This window comes from Ostrea edulis, chromosome 4 (assembly GCF_947568905.1).
Source record: "Ostrea edulis chromosome 4, xbOstEdul1.1, whole genome shotgun sequence".
NCBI lineage: Eukaryota > Metazoa > Mollusca > Bivalvia > Ostreida > Ostreidae > Ostrea > Ostrea edulis.
In genome coordinates this window covers 34,549,038-34,567,878 of record NC_079167.1, presented here as the reverse complement: position 1 = coordinate 34,567,878, position 18,841 = coordinate 34,549,038, and the positions used below count along the sequence as shown (strand labels likewise).

Sequence of the window (18,841 nt, the reverse complement as noted above, 5' to 3'; positions counted from 1 at the left end):
AGATTGATATTCTCTGTATAAGCAATGTATAACAGGGATGATTCTGGGCAATTCTCAAGTCTATGCCAATATAGTAAAATACTTTGGATTATAGAGCTGAACATAGGATATCTACCCAATTCAGAGATTATTGCAATATTAGTACTTCTTTTACCGGCACCCAGTAGATGTTTACAAAACTTAATATTCAGGTTTTCTACCTCTCCAATTTTTAAAGATATCATATAAATCTCTGTCTTTTTCCAGCAATATACCATTAATATACCATTGAATCTGCTCTTGGTAGTGACAGTGTAGTATCAATAGACTACACTATATCTGGAATAAATGATATACTCTGTTACCTGATCTAGATATAGGGCTCACGGCAGGTGTAACCGATCGATAGGGGATACTTACTCCCCCTAGGCACCTGATCCCACCTCTGGGGTGTCCAGGGATCCGTGTTTGCACAACTATCTATTTTGTATATCTTATAGGAGTTACGAGATTGATCACTGTTCGTTATCTTCACCTTTCATGCAGTCGTGTGTTAAGATATTAACATTTAATTGTTCGAGTCTGTGCATGTTGGTGTGAATAATAATTTACAGCCTGCTTCTTGTGATACTTTAATTGTTCTAAAACATAGTGATATTATGATTAGGTATAAATATGAGCAGACACACAGAATAAAATGAAAATCAACAAACAAAAAGAAAAACATGAGCAAGTCTTACATTCAGTGGATGCTTGTAATATCATATTTCTGTGTGGATTGCACAAAATCAGAGTAGTTACTGAATAAAATCAAGTTAATATATCTACACACTGAGTTGTTACTTGTAAGTGCTGTAAATATTTACTCATCACTAAGTTATATGGCTATTCACTGAGTCGGTACTTGTAAGTGCTGTAATTATTTACTCATCACTAAGTTATATGGCTATTCACTGAGTCGGTACTTGTAAGTGCTGTAATTATTTACTCATCACTAAGTTATATGGCTATTCACTGAGTTGTTACTTGTAAGTGCTGTAATTATTTACTCATCACTAAGTTATATGGCTATTCACTAAGTCGGTACTTGTAAGTGCTGTAATTATTTACTCATCACTAAGTTATATGGCTATTCACTGAGTTGTTACTTGTAAGTGCTGTAATTATTTACTCATCACTAATTATATGGCTATTCACTGAGTCGGTACTTGTAAATGCTGTAATTATTTACTCATCACTAAGTTATATGGCTATTCACTGAGTCGGTACTTGTAAATGCTGTAATTATTTACTCATCACTAAGTTATATGGCTATTCACTGAGTCGGTACTTGTAAATGCTGTAATTATTTACTCATCACTAAGTTATATGGCTATTCACTGAGTCGGTACTTGTAAATGCTGTAATTATTTACTCATCACTAAGTTATATGGCTATTCACTGAGTCGGTACTTGTAAGTGCTGTAATTATTTACTCATCACTAAGTTATATGGCTATTCACTGAGTCGGTACTTGTAAGTGCTGTAATTATTTACTCATCACTAAGTTATATGGCTATTCACTGAGTCGGTACTTGTAAGTGCTGTAATTATTTACTCATCACTAAGTTATATGGCTATTCACTGAGTCGGTACTTGTAAGTGCTGTAATTATTTACTCATCACTAAGTTATATGGCTATTCACTGAGTCGGTACTTGTAAGTGCTGTAATTATTTACTCATCACTAAGTTATATGGCTATTCACTGAGTCGGTACTTGTAAGTGCTGTAATTATTTACTCATCACTAAGTTATATGGCTATTCACTGAGTCGGTACTTGTAAGTGCTGTAATTATTTACTCATCACTAAGTTATATGGCTATTCACTGAGTCGATACTTGTAAGTGCTGTAATTATTTACTCATCACTAAGTTTATGGCTATTCACTGAGTCGTTACTTGTAAGTGCTGTAATTATTTACTCATCACTAAGTTATATGGCTATTCACTGAGTCAGTACTTGTAAGTGCTGCAATCATAGATTTACTCATCACTAAGTTGGTACCAGTGTAAGTACTACAATAGATTAAGTTATCACTAACTTGTTATTTATAAGTACCGCAATAGATGCCTTTTGACTAAGTGATACCTGTTACTTCAGGACCTGAACTTTGGAAACGTCGGGAAGATTCAGAAAATCCGAGTCAGTGCTGGATATGAGCAGGATCCTGACACAGTATGGACCGTGGAGAAGGTCAGGAACCATGTTACTGACAAATCATTAAAATCAGTTCTAACAAATACAGACTTTGCTGATTGAAACTCTTTTGCTAATTTGAACTGTTTTACTAATTTTTCACTTGGCATTGTGTGTAGAAAAGATTGAACTTATGTAACCAAATGTTTAATGGATTATCTGCCCTTAGTAATGAAACTCCTTGTGAACACAATATTCTTATCTCTATAACAGCAAGGTGACTAAATGAGAATTGTAGCCTCTGAGGTTTTGTTTAATTTACCACTTCATCACATTGAACATTTAGGAAATTGTATTTCTATAGGTGACCTTGACAGACCGTGACACAGGTGAGGTCTTGGAATTCGATTTTTCCCGCTGGATTGGAGAGATGGGCGGGGACATCAGGAAAGAGCTTCCTGTCATAAAAATTGGCCAGGGATTCAAACAAGGTAAGCATTGGTCAATGCTTTGTGTAATATTCAGGTGACTATAAAGGTCCATGGACCTTTTTTGAAATTAATGATTGGTTTTTTGGTTTGTTTATTTATTCACATTATAAAAGATTGTTCATTCTGAATAGATACATCATTAATCCATTTTTTTTTCTATTAGAAAAAAATAATAATTTTCTGTGTTGTTTCAGTCCTCCCCTACCACATTCAGATTTTCACCAGTGATGAAGAAATGGATTCTGGGACAGAGTCACATGTGTTTATCACACTGTATGGAATGGACTCGGACACTGGCAGACGACACCTCCACCTCAACAAACAAAAATGTTTCCAGACTGGTCAGGTAGGGAATCTTAATCTCTGGCAAAATTATCAACAAATCATTGGTCCATAAATTTAGCATATTTAAAATTCGCATTACTGAAGTTGATTCACTATTCTATCACATACAATGGGAAATGAATGGAGAATTTCATATTTGATTAGCACAACTGTACATCAACGTTTCTTATGTAGCATCAAAGACACTAAAATATGAATTCCCTCAATATCAGTACACATACAGTATAGTCGTTTTTTCTGCTTGTCTAAGATTTGGCGATTTGCTGGCTCGTAGGTATGTAAGTAATTTTAGCAGAATAAATCTTGGTGGACAAGGAAGATTTATCTCTCTTGCAAATACATGAAGTCACAATGGGATGCATATTTGGCGAGTGAAATTTTGGCGGAAAGCTATCTAACCGCTTAAATAAGCCAAATTTATCACCCCGCGTTACCAATGGGGAAATCTCTAAAGATGAAATTTTTCTTGGATGTTGTTTCAATGAATAGAATTTAATTGATTTTAATGAGGTGTTTCAATTTAAATTGAGATTAATAATTTGTGAAAATTTTCTTTTTCACAAGTGCATAATCTGTCAATGTTGTGCATAAACAGAAAATGTATTGATTAATATTTAGATATATACACTGTACATGGAATGTTAGGTGCACAAAGACAGAATGAGATCATTGAACTGAGCAATATAATTATATTATTACAAGCACATTCTATTTTGTAAATCCCCATTGCTAGCCGGGGGGTTTCTGATCTACTCCTATGATTATCCTGTATCTTGTTTACTGATCGATCCTCTCAACATCTACAAAAGGCATTTGTTTATATATCAGAGACTCTTTATATCTTAGAAACAAAGGAATTCTTACAATTATAATACTATGTAACACTATATATGTATATATGGGGGTTGGGGAGAGGAGCGCTGTTCATGTAACTCCTAACTTATAAGTTTTTGGGGTCTAAAATAATTCTTGTGTTTATATTCATTCCGAGGGAACGATGACCTGTCCAGAAACAGTAAAACTGAAGGGATTTTTTTTTCCGCAGAATATAATCCTGTTTATAATGACATTCTGTGATATTTTACATGATGCAAAATGTCTCATGTTCATTTCTATAAGTTGGAGATTTATTTCTGTGTTAACTGTTGTATCTTTTCAGGTTGATACATTTACTGTTGAGGCTGTTGACTTAGGAGAGCTGGAAAAAATAGTGATCGCTAAGGGTCCGGGATCACCGTGGTTACTGGACAAGGTGGTTGTTAAGGAGAATGAATACAGTGCTCTTCAGTACAATTTTGTCCATGGAAAGTAAGTTTAGTAATGTTTTGGTTTTAGGTGTCTAGTGGGTAGGATTTTACCATTACTTTTGGTTATTACATCACTGTAACAAATATCTGTGTGTTGTTTTCATGTGACCTCACTATAACAGACAGTTTGTTGTTTTATGTTACATCTCATGATGGTGTCTTTTCACTCTGACCTTTTATCCTACAATAATGACATTATTGTAGTTGATTATTGTGCAGAATGTAATGGAAAAGCAGGTTAATCAACTTTTCTTTGTTGATTACTAGTTTTTTTATTCACAAAGGACACTCAGCTAGCCTTCTGTCTTTTGTGAATAGAAAAAAAATGAACTCAAACCAGGTACATGTTTATCATGTAAACTCAGTCTCCAGAAAGTGCATAAAATGTGATTTTAGTGAGCATCAATTTGTGTTGTTTTTAACATAGAAATATAATTTTTATGCCCCATCATGATTATGGCTGGGGCTTATTGTGTTTGTCATGTCCGTCTTCCGTCTCTCTGTCTGTCCTTCCATCACACTAGGTGTTTAGCTCTGTGTTTAGCTCAATTTCAAAGAAACTATTCAAGATATTTTCATCAAACCTTACATGTTGATTCATATTTTTATCACCTATTTAACTGCATCAATATTTTTTACCTTGACATTTCCCTTGACCTTGACCTCACTTTTCCATGTTTGTGTTTAGCTTGGTTCCAAAGTAACTATTGAAAATAATTTTATGAAAACTCTTACACTGATACATATTAGTGGCATTGTTTTATGACCTTGGTCTTCCCTGTGATCTTGACCTCAATATTTCCTATTTTGGTGGTTAGCTCATTTTCAAAGCAATTGATGAAGATTTTTTTGTCCCTTTCTGAATATGGCCAGGGCGTATAGTAGAGGAGCAGATTTATAAGTCTAATCGTAATTAGATGGGTGTTTGTCATGTCAGTTAAAGGTTTTTTGTATGCAGATGTATATTGATGTGTTACAGATCGAGTTTGAGTTTTATTCCTGTTGTTAGCTCTTCTGAGCCGAAGGCTCAAAGAGCTAATCATATGGCCATATGTCTGGCATGCGGTGTGCAGTGTGCGTCAACTTTTTGGAAAAAGGGCTATATCTCAAGAACCCCTTGGCCAATTTTTGTCAAATTTGTCACAGGGTATCCTTGGCCCAGGGGAGATAATTAAGAAAGTAGTGGTTGCTAAAAAATCTTCTTCTCAAGAACCACTGGGCAAATTATCACCAAACTTATGCATAAGGATGAGGATAGGTTTTAGATAAAAAAAATTGTTCAAGGCATCATCCTGGGGCAAAGGGTGTGGTCTCAAGGTCATTTCAAAGTTGACCTTAAATTTTGTTTTGTTAAAACTTTGATATTTTTCTTAGTATAAGGACTAGGATCATCAAATTTTGTCAGTTGATGCATCTTAGGACCTAATATCATGTTGTCTCAAAAGTAGGTCATCGTGACCTACTTTTTTAATTTCCCAGGTAATTATTATTAAATGGATTTTGATGCATATCTTGGACACTTTTGAGCCTATGATCATCAAAAGTTGTCAGTTGATGGATCATGGGACCTTGAAGTGGGTCATGTGAAAAGTATGTCACCATGACCTACTTTCTGAATTTTATGGCTAATAATTTATGAATACATTTTAGGTTGTTATTTCAGATACCGAGAGGTTTAGAATCATCAAACCTTGTAAGTTGATGCGTCTAGAGGCCTCGAAACATATTTATAAAAAAAAAAAAAAGTAGGTCACAGTGACCTACTTTTTGAATTTTGCAGACATTCAAATTTCACACTTTCAATTTTAGATGCATATTTTGGACACTATGAAAGCTAGGATCATCAAACTTTGTCAGTTGATGCATCTGGAGTCTTCATAGTTTGTTGACCGAAAAGTAGGTTGTGACCTACTTTTGGAATTTGACAGCTATATTTTAATATTTCAGATACTATTTGACTTACAATTATCAAACTTTGTCAGTTGATGCATGTTGAGTCTTCAGAGTGTGTCGACCAAAAAGTAGGTCACTGTGACCTACTTTTGGAATTTGACGTTTATATCTGAACATTTCAGATACTATTTGACTTCAATTATCAAACTTTGTCAGTTGATGCATCTTGAGTCTTTGGAGTGTGTCGACCAAAAAGTAAGTCACTGTGGCCTTCTTTTGGAATTTGACGGCTATATTTGAATACTATTTGACTTGTCAGTTTATGCATCTGGAGTCTTCAGTGTGTCGACCAAAAGTAGGTCACCGTGACCTACTTTTGGACAGTTACATTTAAATTTTCAGGCACTATATGACTTAACATCATCAAACTTTGTTAATTGATGAATCTTGGTTAGTGAGAATTTTTGCCTGTTCTACAATGTATCAGAAGAGCGATTCTAGGCCCATGGGCCTCTTGTTGATTTTGATGGAGTTGTGCCCCTTTAACGTAGAAATATTAATGTATTTATTTATGGCTGTTAAACCATCAAAAGGATTGTTGTTGAGTTCTTCATTGCACTTAATGTGTGTAAAATACTATCTGATACCACATTCAATGCTATACTTTGATGGATTTCCTTCCTACATTTGACTTTACTGCAGGCAGACACACACATCTAGTTTTTTTCCAAAAAAAGGTTCAGTATTTTAATTTTTTCCGAAAAGGAAAAAATTCAACCTATTTTCCATTGTGAATGGGATAGAATATTGGGCCATGAGTAGGTACTGATAATCCCTGGGGTTTTTAGCTCACTTGAGCATTTGACCCAATTATAGGTTGTATTGGCAAACTAGATTGTTATAATGACCATAGAATTTGTGAAATGCTGACTTTAAACGAGATTCTTGAAACCCCTGCACCATCATCTTGTTTGTCAGTAGCCTGCCTCAATTTTAAAATCTGATCATATGCAGAACAAGCTCTTGCATATATATGTATTTGTTTTTTCAGGTGGACATAATCTTATAGGATTATTAAACATGGATTTTACTGTATATGTATTTGTTTTTGTAGGTGGATTTTACTGTATCAGTATTTGTTTTTGTAGGTGGATTTTACTGTTTCAGTATTTGTTTTTCTGGGTGGATTTTACTGATGTATATTTGTTTTTGTAGGTGGATTGGGAGCAAGGAGACCAAGAAACAGGAACTAGAGGAGACACTCCGACTGAACGAGACTTGGCCGAGTTCTGTCGTGATTCCGGCTGACCGAGTCAAAAGCATACCACAGTCTAGTATGTTTATGTTAGTTATTCAGCTTGTGTAGTGATTAATTTTATAAGTATCATCAGAAAAACAGTCATGGTGCTGATTCACAGGGGTGATGCTCATTTTGTAACTGAAAGTCACACACACTAGAAAGATGTGTTCAGTGTTCTATACTCTCAGTGGCTGTATGAGTTATAGCCCTTAGTGATGTATCCGATTTACTCTACATTTAGATGCCATTTATATAAATTACCCCATGTTTCCATTGTTTTTATACCCCTATAACACAAACAACCTTGACATACATATATGACCAACCTTGACATACATATATGACCAACCTTGACATACATACGAAACATGACAGATAATATAAATTGCCTACAGCATCGGGCGACATAACACCCCAGGGCTTTCCTGTCACCTCGGGGCAAATATTTTGGTATGACGTCCTCCAAGTCATGTAATACATGTATAATAGTAAATAATAATGTATACATCATATATATTTTACCATGTGACATCATGCTCATACCATATTGCATAATGTTTGTCATCTTTGCATAACTGATACAGATATCACATTATTTGGTCATGTTGTCAGATCGTCAAGCAGTTTTAAGAAACAAGAAAGTATGCTCATTACATTTGACTAATTGTTTATTTGGTGAGTAGCCTTCACCACGGTGATAGTATTTGTTTCAGATTCTATATTTTTATTACAAATCGCATTTTCCTCTATGAACCAAGCAATTTCAGCACGCGACACAATCCATTCACATTGACTATGAATGGATTATAAACTAGTATAGAGCGACTGAGATAGCATAATGATTTGAAAAAATACAATATGTGTTACAAAGATCTCGCAAAGTCACACCCCAGATTAAGATTGTCAACTTACGTGGTTTATCATTCCAATCTTGTGGTCTCCTAGCTCCAAAATACAGTGCAATGTTGATAAAAGGCAGGGTAAAGTGTGACATCATGTCTATGTTTTGACGTACGTCACAATATGACTGTGACATAGGATTTTATGCAACAAAATATTTCCTGACTTATACTAGCAATGTAAACAAATGGTGGTTTAGTAAATGAATATAAATATAAGAAATGAACAGCACTTTTGAGCTGTTCATGGTCAATATGAATGGATTTGGATTTGAGGCAAATTCTCTGTGAATCGTGCTAGCGGGATTCACTGACTTTGCCTCAAATCCAAATCCATTCATATTGACCATGAACAGCTCAAAAGTGCTGTTCATTTTTTAAATGATTCCATTGTCTCAGTTATGAATTTCCTCTAGTAAACAATGGTGAAAACTGATATGAATTGGAGGGGCATATTTAGAAAATATAAGAAGCAATTTGTGATTATTGATGTGATTTTAGATGGAGCTTGGAAGATCAGCACAGACACTGGTGGGCAGAAAGGAGGAGTGCCCCTGGATCTGGTGGTCACATTCATCGGCAGCGAGGGCGAAAGTGAACTTTGTCCACTCAAGTCCTCCCGTGACAACCCATTCCAGATCGGTCAGAAGGACATGTGTGAGGTATTGTTATATCTCTATATATAAATTCCGAAAAAGATTGAGAAAGAAAACCTGTCTGTACTAGTGAAATACCATGGAATCATTCAAAGTCATTGTGCTGTAGAATTTTAAAAGTTCCTTGGGAAATAGTTTCGTAGATTACCTCTATTTGAGTACTCAAGGCTTAATTACAAGCATACAGAATAGGACTCCTAAAACAATATGGTCCATATTTCATTTAATTTCAAGGTCGAAATCTCAAGTGTCAGTTAGGATGTGAAAATTTGATGTTCGTTACAATATTGTAGATTAAGTTTGCTGCTGATATTGGCGAGCTGTACAAACTACGTATTGGTTACCTTGACAACACCAAAAAGAAAGGCTGGTTACTGAGAAGGGTAAGCACAGGATGTTTGTGTTTAGTTTGTAACCAAATGTTTTTACTTTCAGTATTTATATCTCATGTTTATCGACAATCAATGCAAAAACATTATATGATATTGTATAGTATCAATAAAATGTTGTGCAAAAATTATTACACAAAATCTTGGTTGCCCCAGATAGGTCATGTAGGCATCAGATATAACATTCTGTTACTGATTGTCTGCATGTATTTGTGAGAGTCTGCATGTATTTGTGAGAGAGTCTGTATGTATTTGTGAGAGAGTCTTCATGTATTTGTGAGAGAGTCTTTATGTATTTGTGAGAGAGTCTGTATGTATTTGTGAGAGTCTGCATGTATTTGTGAGAGAGTCTGTATGTATTTGTGAGAGTCTGCATGTATTTGTGAGAGAGTCTGTATGTATTTGTGAGAGAGTCTTCATGTATTTGTGAGAGTCTGTATGTATTCGTGAGAGTCTGCATGTATTTGTGAGAGAGTCTGTATGTATTTGTGAGAGTCTTCATGTATTTGTGAGAGAGTCTGCATGTATTTGTGAGAGTCTGCATGTATTTGTGAGAGAGTCTGTATGTATTTGTGAGAGTCTTCATGTATTTGTGAGAGTCTGTATGTATTTGTGAGAGAGTCTGTATGTATTTGTGAGAGTCTTCATGTATTTGTGAGAGAGTCTGCATGTATTTGTGAGAGAGTCTGTATGTATTTGTGAGAGAGTCTGCATGTATTTGTGAGAGAGTCTACATGTATTTGTGAGAGTCTGTATGTATTTGTGAGAGTCTGCATGTATTTGTGAGAGTCTGTATGTATTTGTGAGAGAGTCTGTATGTATTTGTGAGAGTCTGCATGTATTTGTGAGAGAGTCTGTATGTATTTGTGAGAGTCTGTATGTATTTGTGAGAGAGTCTGTATGTATTTGTGAGAGTCTGTATGTATTTGTGAGAGAGTCTGTATGTATTTGTGAGAGTCTGCATGTATTTGTGTGAGAGTCTGTATGTATTTGTGAGAGAGTCTGTATGTATTTGTGAGAGTCTGCATGTATTTGTGAGAGTCTGCATGTATTTGTGAGAGTCTGTATGTATTTGTGAGAGTCTTCATGTATTTGTGAGAGAGTGTGTATGTATTTGTGAGAGAGTCTGTATGTATTTGTGAGAGTCTGCATGTATTTGTGAGAGTCTGTATGTATTTGTGAGAGTCTGTATGGACTATGTAATATAAATATAATGCACAGCTTCATTATGAAATATGTTACTCATAATTATGTAAATTACAATAGGACATATACTGCTCTACTACAGATTGTTTGTGAGGACATTGACACAGGAGATATGTTTACCTATGACCTGAATGACTGGGTCACAGTGGACGATAAATCTGATGGCTGGAGGGAAATCCCTGTCCATTGGCCAGCCATTATTCCTCCCAAAGGTACGGGTCATTCATTGTCCGGCTGCTGGGTTCAATACTGAGTGAAAGCTGTACTGTGTAGCTTGACAAACAATATCAGTTATCTTAACATTCAGATTATAATTTCTAGATTGTTCAGCTGCAAAACAGCTCTCTTGTCAGAATGATTCGGACAGTTATCCATCCTATTTAACTCATCAGAATGATTTGGACAGTTATCCACCCCTATTTAACACATCAGAATGATTCAGACAGTTATCCATCCCTATTTAACACATCAAAATGATTCGGACAGTTATCCATCCCTATTTAGCACATCAGAATGATTCAAACAGTTATCCATCCCTATTTAACACATCAGAATGATTCAAACAGTTATCCATCCCTATTTAAAACATCAGAATGATTCGGACAGTTATCCATCCCTATTTAACACATCAGAATGATTCGGACAGTTATCCATCCCTATCTAACACATCAGAATGATTCGGACAGTTATCCATCTCTATTTAACACATCAGAATGATTCAGACAGTTATCCATCCCTATTTCACACATCAGAATGATTCGGACAGTTATCCATCCCTATTTAACACATCAGAATGATTCGGAGAGTTATCCATCCCTATTTCACACATCAGAATGATTCGGACAGTTATTCATCCCTATTTAACACATCAGAATGATTCGGACAGTTACCCATCCCTATTTAACACATCAGAATGATTCGGACAGTTACCCATCCCTATTTAACACATCAGAATGATTCAAACAGTTATCCATCCCTATTTAACACATCAGAATGATTCGGACAGTTATCCATCCCTATTTCACACATCAGAATGATTCAGACAGTTATCCATCCCTATTTAACACATCAGAATGATTCGGACAGTTATCCAACCCTATTTAACACATCAGAATGATTCGGACAGTTATCCATCTCTATTTAACACATCAGAATGATTCGGACAGTTATCCATCTCTATTTAACACATCAGAATGATTCGGACAGTTACCCATCCCTATTTAACACATCAGAATGATTCGGACAGTTATCCATCCCTATTTAACACATCAGAATGATTCGGACAGTTACCCATCCTATTTAACACATCAGAATGATTCGGACAGTTATCCATCCCTATTTCACACATCAGAATGATTCAGACAGTTATCCACCCCTATTTAACACATCAGAATGATTCGGAAAGTTATCCATCCCTATTTAACACATCAGAATGATTCGGACAGTTATCCATCCCTATTTAACACATCAGAATGATTCAGACAGTTATCCACCCCTATTTCACACATCAGAATGATTCAGACAGTTATCCACCCCTATTTAACACATCAGAATGATTCAAACAGTTATCCACCCCTATTTAACACATCAGAATGATTCGGACAGTTATCCATCCCTATTTAACACATCAGAATGATTCGGACAGTTATCCATCTCTATTTAACACATCAGAATGATTCGGACAGTTATCCATCCCTATTTAACACATCAGAATGATTCGGACAGTTATCCATCTCTATTTAACACATCAGAATGATTCAGACAGTTATCCACCCCTATTTAACACATCAGAATGATTCGGACAGTTATCCATCCCTATTTAACACATCAGAATGATTCGGACAGTTAGCCATCCCTATTTAACACATCAGAATGATTCAGACAGCTATCCATCCCTACTGATCCATCCCTATTTAACACACAATTGTTACACCTCTGTCACTAGTTCAAATTGTTATGTGATGTGTATTCAGATTTTAATCTCTAGTTTGATAGGAATTTTTTATTAAGTTTCCTGATAATGCTGATCCATAGAATTGTAAATAGATTGTTAAATTGAATCAAGTCTTGTTTTCTGTTTATCCAGTCCTTAAGTACCAGGTAATTACATACCTGGGTGATGTACACAAGGCTGGCACTGATGCCAATGTGTCTGTCTGTCTGTCTGGAAGTCTGGGGAACTCTGGAAAACGTCTTTTGAAACACTCCCTGACAAACCAGGAACGTTTCACACAGGACCAGGTATGATACTGTTCACTAATATCATGTTTGTTGTTGCTGGGTAGATATTGGGTATGATGGTAGATTTTGTGTTACAGTTTAAGCTTACAACCTCAGTAGTCTACTGGTAAAGCATTCACTGTGCAACCATTGGTTGTTAAATATTGATAAGGTCAGCCGAAAGAGTGAAATAGGTCGCATAACTGTGACATCACCAATCAATCTGCATGGGAAGTGATTGATTTCAGTCATTCAGATAAAGAAAATTAGTGTCTCCCATCATGTTTGGCATTGACTCGATGAAGACCCCATCACTGAATTGACTTAGGTCCATGATATAGAACTATGTCTCAATTTCTCACACGAACATGAAGCTAGACACAGTTTCATCTGCTAATTTCTACTTCATTTTGTTATTATTTCTCGAGGTAACATTAACTTATGATTTTGTGTGTTTATATTGGTCAATTAGTTTTACTTTGCAAGTTTGTGATTACTGTACGTAGACCAGTTTGTGTTATAAGTATTACTCAGTAAATCTGTGTTTTACTGTAGGTTTGTGTTATAAGTATTACTCAGTAACTCTGTGTTTTACTGTAGGTTTGTGTTATAAGTATTACTCAGTAGATCTGTGTTTTACTGTAGGTTTGTGTTATAAGTATTACTCAGTAGATCTGTGTTTTACTGTAGGTTTGCGTTATAAGTATTACTCAGTAAATCTGTGTTTTACTGTAGGTTTGTATTATAAGTATTACTCAGTAAATCTGTGTTTTACTGTAGGTTTGTGTTATAAGTATTACTCAGTAGATCTGTGTTTTACTGTAGGTTTGTGTTATAAGTATTACTCAGTAGATCTGTGTTTTACTGTAGGTTTGTGTTATAAGTATTACTCAGTAGATCTGTGTTTTACTGTAGGTTTGTGTTATAAGTATTACTCAGTAAATCTGTGTTTTACTGTAGGTTTGTGTTATAAGTATTACTCAGTAAATCTGTGTTTTACTGTAGGTTTGTGTTATAAGTATTTCTCAGTAAATCTGTGTTTTACTGTAGGTTTGTGTTATAAGTATTACTCAGTAGATCTGTGTTTTACTGTAGGTTTGTATTATAAGTATTTCTCAGTAAATCTGTGTTTTACTATAGGTTTGTATTATAAGTATTACTCAGTAAATCTGTGTTTTACTGTAGGTGGACCAGTTTGAAATAGAGGCAGTGGATCTGGGAGTGTTACAGAAGGTCACCATTGGACATGACAGTCAGGGAGAAGGTATCCATCTCCTAAAACAGACTTAATTTTCATAACCATGCATGTTTTTTGTATCCTCTATGGAAGATATATTGAAGTGCTGTGCTACCTTAAAGCTCCATGTGTCTACTTTACTGAATGTTGAAGTTTTGTTTCAGGATCAGGATGGTATCTGAAGAAGGTGGTGGTGATGGACTCTATTGATTCAGTGGACAAATTCGTATTCCCATGCAATCAGTAAGTCGGCCTAATGTGGAGTTTTAGTATTGTGATACTTTCACCCTGTCAGTTTTATACACATTTTGCCCACATCAGCATTGGATTGACTTGGAGGAAAAAAGTCTCACTTTTTTTTAGAGGTAATAACTCCCAAATGGCAAAATGACATTCATTGAATTAAAAGGGGGGTCAACAATCATTTTTAGCTGACCTAGCCATTAGCTGATGTGAACTGACTTAGCCATTAGCTGATATGAGCTGACCTAGCCATTTGCTGATGTAAACTGACTTAGCCATTGGCTGAGTGAGCTAGCCTGACTCATTGGTTGAAATGAGATTTACTGATCAAAATTATCCATCTTCATGGTTGTTATTATACCCTACGCAACAAAGTTGCAGAGGGTATAATATTTTTACCAGTCTGTCAGTCCGTCAGTCCCTTTTTTGTCGGCGCAACTCCTCTGAGACCGCTCAACAGAATTTTGTGAAACTCTGTAGTTAATAAAGACACAGTGTGTAGATGTGCATATTCCCAGGAAATTCTGATTTAATAATTTTTCTGGGAGTTATGCCCCTGTGAACTTAAATTGCAAGCCCGTCTGTCCTGTTCTTGTAGTAATGCATAGCAATACCATTACCATTCATTATGTGAGGCATTGTCAAGCAATGTTGGAGCTTGGGGTACATGAGCTTGCTCACTTATGCTTTCTTTCATTGTCATCTTTTCTCATTTTAAACTTCTTCTCCAGAACTAGAAATTCAACCCATCTTCCTTTGAAGTTTGTTCAAATGAAGGACTAAGCTCTCTTTCAAAGGAAAGATAATTGGAAATAATGAATATAGAGTGGGGTATGTAAAAAGTCAAGACTCTCTCCACCAAAAAATCCAGGACTTGCATGAAAGCTTCCTCATAATGTGTAAGATCTAGATGTGTTTAAATCATGACCCCTGGAGCCAGAGCAGGGTTACAATAGTTTGAATTTGTATTTAGTAATAATTGGAAAAATCTTTTTAAATAATCTTTAAGGTGGATCACTACACCCTGAAATAGTTTCTCAAATCAGTACGAATTGATTTAATCATAAAAGATGTGATGATATTTAAGAAGTATGTATGCCAAAAAGGCAGAAAATATGCAAATTTGGATAAAAACATGATTTTCCAAAAAATTATTTCAACACATATGAACAAAAGACTCTAGTGGATTTGAACTCGAGATCTGTGGTTTACCAGCCCAATGCTTTAACCACTGAGCTACGATGATAGACAAACAAATCAATCGATACAAATAATTTCACAAAACATTTAAATCGCCATCTTGTGATGTAGTGTCATCAAGAATATAAGCTTTGGTGTATTGAGCTACCTTAAAAGAGCCACAAGTCTACAGTATGTGAAATCTCAGTATGCAAGTAATGAATAGCTACCATAGTTCACTTATACATGTAAACTTTGATATCTAGAACTTGCCAGGACTGAAGAAAAACTTCAAGATATCTGAGGGTTCAAGAAATCAAAGTTAATAAATTTGATACCAATATTGTGTAATGTTTCATGTTGCATGTTCTATTTTACAAGTAAATAAACACACCTTAAAGTGGTAAAAGTTTTAGTTCGAAGTTAGGGATTATTCTTATTAATATGTTGCATTTGTATATTCCCTCATAAAAGGTGGCCGAGTGTTTAGAGCATCGCGCTCAAAATCACACCGCCTCTCACCTCTGCTCGGAGTGGGTTCAAATCCCACTCGCGCCAGTAAGTGAGAAAGTTTCCCAGTTTACTTTTGAAGGCCAGTGGTCTCTTCCCAGGTACATTGTATCTGGGTTCTCTCTTCCACCAATAAAAACTGGGCACCACCAGATAACTGAAAAATTGTTGAGTGTGGTGGAAAGCATCAATCAAATTATATGTATTACTTTACTTGATACTGCAACACTTACATTTCATGAATTTCAGTCGTTTTTCATTACGAAAATCGTAGTTATCACGTTCAGTTCAGTATTTCTGATACCTGGATTTGTGTTAACACTTTGTAAATGATAAACCGATCATTATAGTAATGACGAAGTTGGAAACAGGAAATATCACTCTACAATAATTTATTGAAATTGTTAATAAACGTAAACAAAAGCACTACAGTTACAACGAATAAATAATATGTAAATTTTGTGTTTTATAAATGAATAAAAAAATTTAAAAATAATGATGATGAGTAAAGCTACTGTTCAAAATGAGTAAATATAGTCTTGTAAGCACTACATCTGATAAAATTTTCAGACAATTCAGTAGAAAAAGTACTAGATCACTGGGATTCATGGTCCAAAGCACAGTCATTTGTGAAGAACGAGGTGATACAACTTTGTTGCTTTTAGAATAATCTTAGGCTGCCATGCGTCTTTCCATCTTCTGAAGTGCTGGGATCAGGTCGCTGGTGTTTTCTGTCATCTCTATTCATGTACGCATAACATAAATTGCTTTCTGAACATCTGCTATTGATGGTTTAACTGGAACATTGAGTTTCCTTTTTACACCACTGCCAGATAATCCAACTACCCCCCCCCCCTCCTGGGTTGGATACCAGGTCCTTCGTTAGATTGCTTATCAGACATGATGTGTACTGAAGATTTTTAATTTTGGGGCTGATATTCATATTAAAAAAATAAGGTCTTTAATTGTCTAATTTCTTGATTTCCATATATCTTTGATGTGCTCACTGTTTACTTTGATCTGTAATATTATAGCATGTGTAAGCGTGTATTACGACAAAATTAAATTCCTATTTCAGTAATCATCCCCAAGATGCTTGTTTAATTATTGTGTTTGGTCGTACAGATGATCACAATGATCATGTATAGGATTACTGTGTTTGTTCTTACAGATGGTTGGATGAGGGAGAGGAGGATGGTAAGATAGAAAGGACCTTACTTTTGTCTGCAGATGCTGTTCTTGAGGAGGACATATCCCCCTCACCACAGGTCAGTCAACCCTCTCCAACACCCAGACAGAAATCCATGACCCCCACACCAGCACCGAGAGAGAAGACCAAGACCCCAGTCCCTGCTCTCAGGGAGAGAACCAAAACACCTACACCAATACCCAGAGAGAAGACAAAAAGTCCTGATCCAACACCACGAGAAAAAACCAAGACACCCTCCGTAACACCGAGAGAGAAGACGAGAAGTCCTTCCCCTGCCCCAGTGGTGGCCCCCGTAGTAGTGTCTGACAAAGTAGAAACGCCTGGAAGTCCCAGGCCTGAAGAAAAACCAGATTCACCAGAGCCACACAGTGAAAAGCTTCCTTCCCCTAAACCAGAGAAGGCAGCCTCACCAGTAACTGAGGACCTAAAACCAATGTCACCAAAAACCAGTGAAGAAAAACCACATTCACCAACCACTGATGATGAAACAGCCAAGAAACTAGACACTCCTAGAGAGGAGGAGAAAGAAATTAAGGCGGAGGTTCCAGAGGAGAGAGACACTGACAAAACAGAGACTTTGGAGGATAAACCAAACCAGGAGGAATCCATGGATAGACTGACTGACCAGCAGACAGCAGAACCGGAGAAAGCGGTGGAGGATGATAAACCACCCACTCCACCACCACAAGGTATAGAATGATAGAAATTCACCCACTCCACCACAAGGTATAGAATGATAGAAATTCACCCACACCACCACCACAAGGTATAGAATGATAGAAATTCACCCACTCCACCATCACAAGGTATAGAATTATAGAAAGTCACCCACTCCACCACCACAAGGTATAGAATGATAGAAATTCACCCACTCCACCACCACAAGGTATAGAATGATAGAAATTCACCCACTCCACCACCACAAGGTATAGAATGATAGAAATTCACCCACTCCACCACCACAAGGTATAGAATGATAGAAATTCACCCACACCACCACAAGGTATAGAATGATTGAAATTCACCCACACCGCCACCACAAGGTATAGAATGATAGAAAGTCACCCACTCCACCACCACAAGGTATAGAATGATAGAAATTCACCCACACCACCACATGGTATAGAATGATAGAAATTCACCCACTCCACCACCACAAGGTACAGAATGATAGAAATTCACCCACTCCACCACCACAAGGTATAGAATGATAGAAATTCACCCACTCCACCACAAGGTATAGAATGATAGAAAGTCACCCCACACCATTACAAGGTATAGAATGATAGAAATTCACCCACTCCACCACCACAAGGTATAGAATGATAGAAATTCACCCACTCCACCACCACAAGGTATAGAATGATAGAAATTCACCCACTCCACCACCACAAGGTATAGAATGATAGAAATTCACCCACTCCACCACCACAAGGTATAGAATGATAGAAAGTCACCCACTCCACCACCACAAGGTATAGAATGATAGAAAGTCACCCACTCCACCACCACAAGGTATAGAATGATAGAAAGTCACCCACTCCACCACCACAAGGTATAGAATGATAGAAATTCACCCACACCACCACCACCACAAGGT

General features: G+C 36.3%; 1 protein-coding gene across 3 annotated transcripts in view; it reads left to right on the top strand.

The window, feature by feature from the left end:
• Positions 1–18,841, top strand: part of LOC125672277 (lipoxygenase homology domain-containing protein 1-like) — a 91,923-nt gene that overhangs the window by 63,029 nt on the left and 10,053 nt on the right. For all 3 annotated transcript variants that reach the window (XM_048908487.2, XM_048908485.2, XM_048908488.2), the window contains 12 exons: positions 2,121–2,213; positions 2,521–2,647; positions 2,842–2,993; positions 4,152–4,300; positions 7,408–7,526; positions 8,893–9,053; positions 9,341–9,430; positions 10,725–10,854; positions 12,729–12,883; positions 14,048–14,126; positions 14,264–14,342; positions 17,203–17,930. In XM_048908487.2, the coding sequence (XP_048764444.2) occupies positions 2,121–2,213; positions 2,521–2,647; positions 2,842–2,993; positions 4,152–4,300; positions 7,408–7,526; positions 8,893–9,053; positions 9,341–9,430; positions 10,725–10,854; positions 12,729–12,883; positions 14,048–14,126; positions 14,264–14,342; positions 17,203–17,930 (2,062 nt within the window). The remainder of the gene's footprint in view (positions 1–2,120; positions 2,214–2,520; positions 2,648–2,841; positions 2,994–4,151; positions 4,301–7,407; positions 7,527–8,892; positions 9,054–9,340; positions 9,431–10,724; positions 10,855–12,728; positions 12,884–14,047; positions 14,127–14,263; positions 14,343–17,202; positions 17,931–18,841) is intronic.